General features: G+C 38.5%; 1 protein-coding gene across 1 annotated transcript; it reads left to right on the top strand.

Annotated features, from left to right (window-relative positions):
- The first annotated feature begins 2,565 nt into the window (after positions 1 to 2,565).
- Positions 2,566 to 4,286, top strand: ZNF891 (zinc finger protein 891). The gene has a single exon (XM_012807021.2). It carries the CDS (start codon positions 2,606 to 2,608, stop codon positions 4,241 to 4,243), a length of 1,638 nt encoding a protein of 545 aa, XP_012662475.1. The 5' UTR covers positions 2,566 to 2,605; the 3' UTR covers positions 4,244 to 4,286.
- The last annotated feature ends 3,877 nt before the right edge of the window (positions 4,287 to 8,163 follow it).

Genomic DNA, 8,163 nt, shown 5'->3' with positions numbered 1-8,163 from the left:
TCTCCTGCCTCCGCCTCCCAAGTAGCTGGGACCACAGGCGCCCGCCACAATGCCTGGCTATTTTTTGGTTGCAGCCATCATTGTTGTTTGGCAGGCCCAGGCTGGGGATTCAAACCCACCACCTTAGGTGTATGTGGCTGGCGCCTTAGCCACTTGAACCACAGGCGCCGAGCCCCACCTGGGATTTGTTAATGTGAGAGGTATGTTTTTGTGAAATAGCATTTGTCCCCATTTCATTTATTGGCTAGTCCATCCTTTCCCCACCAATATAAAATGCTGCTAATTGGCTGGGTTCAGTGGCTTACACCTGTAACCTAACATTCTGGGAGGCCAAAGCAGGTGGATAGCTTGAGCTCAGCAGTTCGAGACCAGCTTGAGCTAGAGCAAGACCATGTCTCTAAAAAAAAAATAGCCAGGTGTTGTAAACACCTATATCCCAGCTAGTTGGGAGCTGAGACAAAAGGACCTCTTAAGCCTAAGAGTTTGAGTTTGCTATAAGTTATGATACCCCGGCACTCTGACAAAGTGAGACTCTGTCTCAAACAACAAAAGAAATTCTGCCTTTAGCATGTACTGAATGTCTACATACACATGACTCTTTCTGAAAACACTTTTGTTTTCAATTATTGCCGTACTCTGTTTAAGTTACTTGAGACCTTTATAATGCATTTTGAAATATAACAGCATGAGGGATTTTTTAAATAATTGTGTAGATTTTTTATGTACCTCCATTTTTTAATAAAACATTTTAAATCTACTTATCACATTTTAGGAGATCCCTGTTAAATATGTAGATTAATCAAAATCCCTTGGCAATTTACCTAATGAATCTCTTCATTTAGCTTTTTTTAGTGTTGTTTGGCAAAGTTGTTTAGTGTTTTTAATTAGTTCTATAACTAAAAAAGAAATAAAACCACAGGGAATGGATGATTAAACCTAAATTACAATTCTTAGCTTAATATCTTTAACCAGAAGGCAAATGATTTCCTTTCTTGGAAAGGAAGCCTAGCTTTCTAATTTTGTTTTACTTTTGAAAGAAGGATGTAAGTGTGGAAAAAAATATTCCCACATCCAGAGCCTTAATTGCCAGTTTTATTCCATTTGCTCAGTAAATTGTTGAGTTTCTGCCATGTACTAGGGACTCTTCTAGGTACTAGGAATATAGCAATAAAAAAACAGACTAAAGTCTATTTCTATATGACTTCCACTAAAGTGAGAGACCTATGTGACTTCCACTAAAGTGAGAGACCTATGTACACATCTAGTTTAGAAACATAGAATCAACCTGTCAAAGGCATTTATCTAAGAATGCCAATTCTATAATTTTGGCCATTAAAAATGAAATCTTTTGAAGTATAGTACTATAATAAAGGCTTACATTTGATTTGACCTAATCTTCAAAAAGTGAGACCTTTAAAAATAAAGACCTTTTATTGTGATAAATTATCTTGGGATTGCTTGTGATCCTTAAAGTCCTCAAGCATGTATCTTTCGTATTCACACTATGTGTTTGGTTATTTGTATTAAAGTCATCATAAAAAGTATTCAGAAAACTACAAGATCTAATGTTAACACACTCCCAAAGCCTGGAATGCAGTTCATGCATCTTTCTTTGTCTTTTGATCCCATTCAAGTTTTAGATGTAATTAATTATCATAGATAAAAATATAGACTCTGAGGGGAGACATTAAACTGTAGGTAATCAAATGAACATTTGTTTCAGAAATCACATGTGTACCTATAATAACACCAATAAAATGCTTTAGTAAAGTAGCAGCCAGGGCAGCACCTGTAGCTCAGGGTAGGACACTGGCCTCATACACCCAGGCTGGCAGGTTTGAACCTGGCCTGGGCCAGCTAAACAATGACAACTGCAACAAAAAAATAGCCAGGCATTGTGGCAGGCACCTGTAATCCCAGCTACTTGGAAGGCTGAGGCAAAAGAATTGCTTGAGCCCAAGAGTTTGAGGTTGCTGTGAGCTGTGATGCTAAGGCACTCTACTGAGGGTGAGATAATGAGACTCCCTCAAATAATAAAGTAGCAGCCAAATCATCAGTCTTATTTACCATATGTAAAGTTTTTCAGATAAGCACCAAGATATAGAACAAATAATTTACTTAAAACAGTTGTGTTTTACAGGAAGGTAAGTTTTCAATTCCCAAAAGTTAACTAAAATAGGAAATTATACATGAAATTTAATTGCATAGCCATGCATTTTTTACTAATTCTCTTTAGATTTAATTTCTTTTTTCTTTAAAATAATGCATCCTTCTTCCACTGAGGGCCAAAAAGTAGTAGTCAGGAGAAGCCCATACCAGAATAGCAGTTTTAGGAGAGGGCCAAGGATGACTATATTGCATGTCAGTGCAAATCCTGGTAAAGATTTTGAACTGCTTAGACCTTCCTGATGTAGGGGGGAATTTTTTCACTTTTCCCTTAATGGAGCCCTTTTTCTACCTCTCATCTTTTACCTCAACCTGCCTTTTTGGCTACAGGGAAGACTTCTGGTGCAATGCATCCCTACCCTAGTTGGATTGGAGAAACAGAAAGAGAAGCACCTTGATCTTTTATTGTGCAGGCTTATGTCACTTTCACGTTCATAAGATGGCAGTCACTGACCTCTCACCAACATGGGCTTTGCCTGCACAGGCCTCTGCTTATTTCTATATGAGAAATACAGAAAAGGAAAAGATGACTGATAGATTTCCAACAATCTGGTTACAAGAACCAGTGACCTTCAGAGATGTGGCTGTGGACTTCACCCAGGAAGAGTGGGTGATGTTGGACTCTGCTCAAAGAAGTCTGTACCAAGATGTGATGTTGGAAAACTACAGAAATCTCACCTCAGTGGAGTATCAATTATGCAAGCTTACTGTGATGTCCTCATTGGATCAAGAAGACTTAAGAACTATGAAAAAGAAAATCGCCCAAGGCATCTTTCCAGACCAAAAGATTCTACTTACAACCAAAGAATTAATTCCTATGCAGAATATTTTGAGTAGGAAACCATCCAATGCAGTGAAAATGATAAAATTCACAATGGATAATTTGTTCTCCACATTAAGAGAAGACAAGCAGTGGAATAAGATCAGAACACAGCTCAAGATTCCAGAGGGAGGTTTGAAGCAAGTGACATACACCCAGAAAAACACAATGTCTCAAGAAAGATTGTATGACTACCACAAATTAGAGGAAAACTCTAAATTGAGGTCAAAACTTATTTTTTCACAGAGAGTTTCCACCAATAAACATTGCCAAAAATGTTACTCAGAGATCCAAAGTTTGAAACATAATTTAAACGATTTTGAGAAAAACTCTGTAAGTGAGAAGCTCTGTGAAAATCATGAATATGACCAAACTCTGTGGCATCTTGAGAGAACTCAGCAGGCACAGAAAAAATGCCTGTGCTCCAAAGATGATACATGCTTCAAGCAAAATATGTTTCCTATACACAACAGTTTTCATGTGGCAGAGAATTCCTATGAATGTAGTAAGAACAACAAAACATTTTGTCATCATTTATCCCTTAAGCAACATGAGCCAGCTCATACTGGAGAGAAACATTATGAATATAACCAATGTGGAAAAGCCTTCAAAAGGATTTCTAATCTTATTGTACATAGGAAAAGTCATGTGGATGAGAAACAATATGAATGTAAAGAATGTGGGAAAGTGTTCACTGATTCTTCGACCTTAAGGAGACATGTAAGAACTCACACTGGAGAGAAACCCTATGAATGTAATCAGTGTGGAAAAGCGTTCAGTCAGAAAACATCCCTTAAGGCTCATGTGAGAACTCATACTGGAGAGAAACCTTATGAATGCGGTCAGTGTGGAAAATCCTTTGGCACAAGCTCTTACCTTATAGTGCACAAGAGAATACACACTGGAGAAAGACTCTATGAATGTAGTGACTGTGGGAAAGCCTTCAACACCAGCTCTCACCTTAAGGTTCACAAAAAAATACACACTGGAGAGAATCTTTATGAATGCAGTGACTGTGGGAAAGTTTTTAGTGGTCTCTCATCCCTTAGAATGCATGTCAGAACTCATACTGGAGAAAAACCCTATGAATGTGAAGAATGTAGAAAAACCTTCAGTGTTTCCTCTTCCCTAAGGAGACATGTGAGAATTCACACTGGAGAAAAACCCTATAAATGTATTCAATGTGGAAAAGCTTTCAGTCAGAATTCTTCACTTATTATACACGAGAGAATTCATACTAGGAAAGAAACCCTGTAAGGTTATCAATGTGGAATTGACTTTTTCATTGTCTTAAGGTGGACTCCAAGCTCATTATTTCAGTCTTTGCTCTCTAAGCATTTAAGGCTAAAAATGGCCCTCAAAATAGCTCTTTAGCTATATGAGACACTTTGTTGTACATTTGCTATAGTTCTAAATATTGTCTAATTGTGGCTTTTTTGCTCCATGGCTATATAGAATTAGGTATTTTTAATATGTGACATATGAAGAATTTGTTACTTTTTCACTATTGGTTTGTAAGCTAATTGCATTGTATTCAGAGCATCTGGACCATGTATTACTACTTTGTTGGTGTTGTCTTGAGTTACTTTCTGGCTCAGTGAGGCAGATATTGCTAGGAGCCAAGCATACATTGAGCTCACCCTTCCTTATTAGTGAAAGCTATTTTAGCTCAGAATGCCAATGTGTCTAGTTATACAACTCTTTTCAGCCTCCCTATAGGCAAGGGTAGCCATGTCCCTTATTTCCCACTGATCAAAAATAAACTATTACCACTAGGAACAGAATTTTCTGTTTTGTTCTTTTTTACCTTTTACTCCTTGCATTTCCACCTTCCTTGTTCTTCTCCCTTTGAATTTACCATTCTTAGAGCTTAAGAAGACATTTTTCTGACCATGAGAATGACAACCATAGCCTAAGGATGATGTAGAAGAGAGATGTCATTCCCCAAAGACACCTTTAAATAGTTGTGCCAGACCTGTGCTTCTTACATCTGGACATCCTTCTGTGAGAAGAAAAAAGACTACTGAGGCAAATGGAGTTAAATGTTTTATGTTGCATGCACACATTCGAAAAGGAACATAGAAACTGCATTCTCTCAGTTGCTACAGACTGTTCTACTCATCTCATCTCTCCCACATAAAGTGCTTTTGCATAGCTAAGATATTCCTCCCACCCCATTTCTTGTTTTTTCTTTCTCTTTTTCTTGGTTTGTTGCCTTTCTTCTTTCTTTATCCCTCTTCCCTCCCTCCCCTTAATTTGATTCAACGGTACATTTAATTTTCCTTTATCTATGCATATATGTATATATATACTCTTTTTTCTTTTCTTTCTCTTTCCACCCTTTCTTTGCTGAGGGTGGATGTGACACAGCAGTGGTCTGGCAGGTTGACTGCAGCAGTAGCCTAGCTCAAAGAGACCAGGATAACTCTACTCTTGCCCCCAGGAAGAAAGTAGAAGAAAAATCACACTGCAGAACATTTCTTCTTTTCTCCTTCTTCTTCTTTTTTTTTTCTTCCTTATTCAATTTTTCCTTCTTGGTTTTTGTGTTTTCTCATTTTCTTCTCTTCCTATTTTCCTTTCTGTGGACAGACAAGTGAGGAGTGCCTAAATTTGAGGAACCCACTCAGCTTAGCTCCTCATAACCCTTGAGCTGTAGGCATGATTTTAGCACCATGCTAAACAACATCTCTTCTATCACTCTTATCCTCCCTTCCTGTCCTCCATCTTGCCTGTTCTTCAATTTTCTTCTATTAGCTCCCCATCTCCCCTTTTTTGCCTGTCTTTCTCTTTTCTTTCTTTTGCTTTTCTCTTACTCTTCCCCCCTTTTATTTTTCTTTTCTTTTCTTTTTCTCCTTTCCTCTTGCTATAACCCTCTTTGCTTGCTATAACCATTCTCTGCCTTTTGACCTCATACCAAGAGGCCTCTTCCTCACTTAAACTCTGAGACAAGGTAACTTAAAGCAAAGGAGGAAGTGAGAAGGAAAAAGGTGCACAAGGAAGTGAACAAGAAGAAACCACACATGAGGAGGAACCAAAAGAATTCAGGCACCATGAATAACCAAATTAGAGCAACTCCTCCAAGGGACCATGAGGCAATTTTTGAAGAGGACTCTTCCCATAATTAATGGATTTGACAGAAAGGGAATGTAAAATATGGATGATTAAGACAATAAAGGGATTAGAAGAGAAAATGGAAAGACAGAACCAAAAGACAAGAGATATGTAGAACATAGAAAAGATATGGATGAGCTTAAAGAAATGAAGGAGATAATCAGGGAATGTAAAGCTGCAGTAAAAAGTATCAAAACTAGACTGGACCATGGAGAAGAAAGAACTTCAGAGTTAGAGGATAAAGTCTTTGAGTTAACACAGGTAGTAACAGAATCAGAAAAGAAAAGAGAGAAAGCAGAGCAGGTGGTTAGAGAACTATGAGACTCCATGAAGCGTTCAAACATATGGATAATAGGAATCCCTGAGGAGGATGAAGATTATCCCAAAGGTATGAAAGCCCTACTGAAGACTATCATAAATGACAACTTCCCAAGTGTTACTAAACATCCTGACACACTCCTTTCAGATGGATATTGAACCCTGGGTCATTGCAACTCTTAACAGAACCTCTCCAAGACACATTGTAATAAACCTGTCCAAAGTCAAGATGAAGGAGAAAATCCTTCAAGCAGCTAGGAATAAGCACCAATTGACCTACAAGGGCAGAACGATTAGGATGGCAGCAGACTTTTCAACTGAAACCTTCCAAGCTAGGAGAGAATGGCCATCCACCTTCAAAATTCTTAAACAAAATCATTTTCAGCCTAGAATCCTGTGTCTTGCCAAACTTAGCTTCAAAATTGATGGAGAAATTGAATTTTTTGCAGATATATAAGCACTTGTTTGTCACAACAAGACCACCTCTACAGGAAATACTTAGATGTATTCTTAATACTTAATACCACAATGGACCACCATCAAAGTTAACATCTAGAAGCCAAAGGCCAGAATTTAGCTTTCACAATGGCACAAAGGATTAAACTACACAACAAACTACCTCACAATAAGATGAATAGAATTCTACCACAACTATTGATACTTTCTATAAATGTCAATGGATTGAATTCCCCACTAAAGAGGCACAGGCTGAATGACTGGATGAAAAAACACAAGCCATCCATATGATGTCTCCAAGAGACATACCTAGCCCTGAAGGACAAATCAAGACTCAGGGTTAAGGGATGGAAAACAGTCTATCAAGCAAATGGAAATCAGAAGAAAGAAGGGGTTGCAATCTTATTCTCAGATACAAGCAGATTCAAAGCAACTTTAGTTAAGAAGGACTAAAGACTGACACTTCATACTGGTCAAAGGAACAATACAACAAGACGTCTCAATACTAAACATTTATGCACCTAACTGAAATGCTTCCAGATTTATGAAACAGACCTTGAGAGGGTCTGGTATATGACAATATGACATCCCATAGTCAGGAACTTCAACACCCCTCTGACAGAACTGGACAGATCCTCTAAACTGAAACTAACAAGGATACAAAGGACTTAATGTGACCCTAGATCAGTGGTACTCAACCTGTGGGTTGAGACCCCTTTGGGGGTCAAATGACCATTTCACGGGGGTCACCTAAGACCATCCTACATATCAGATATTTACATTATGATTCATAACAGTAACAAAATTACAGTTATGAAGTAGCAACGAAAATAGTTTCATGGGTGGGGGTCATCACAACATAAGGAACTGTATTAAAGGGTTGCAGCATTAGAAAGGTTGAGAACCACTGCCCTAGATCAAATGGGATTAATTGACATATACATAACACACCATTCCAAAGTAAAAGAATATACTTTTTTCTCATCAGCTTATGGCACATACTCCAAAATAGATCACATCCTAGGATACACATCAAACCTCAGCACAATTATAGGAATAGAAATTATACCAGCTCGGCACCTGTGGCTCAAGCGGCTAGGCACCAGCCACATACACCTAAGGTGGTGGGTTCGAATCCAGCCCAGACCCGCCAAACAACAATGAAGGCTGCAACCAAAAAAATAGCCAGGCATTGTGGCAGGCGCCTGTGGTCCCAGCTACTAGGGAGGCTGAGGCAGGAGACTCACTTGAGCCCAGGAGTTGGAGATTGCTGTGAGCTGTGATGCCACAGC

The sequence above is a fragment of the Otolemur garnettii genome, unplaced genomic scaffold, assembly GCF_000181295.1.
Source record: "Otolemur garnettii isolate 467f Iridium unplaced genomic scaffold, OtoGar3 scaffold00062, whole genome shotgun sequence".
Classification (NCBI taxonomy): domain Eukaryota; kingdom Metazoa; phylum Chordata; class Mammalia; order Primates; family Galagidae; genus Otolemur; species Otolemur garnettii.
This window is presented reverse-complemented; position numbering and strand designations above follow the sequence as displayed.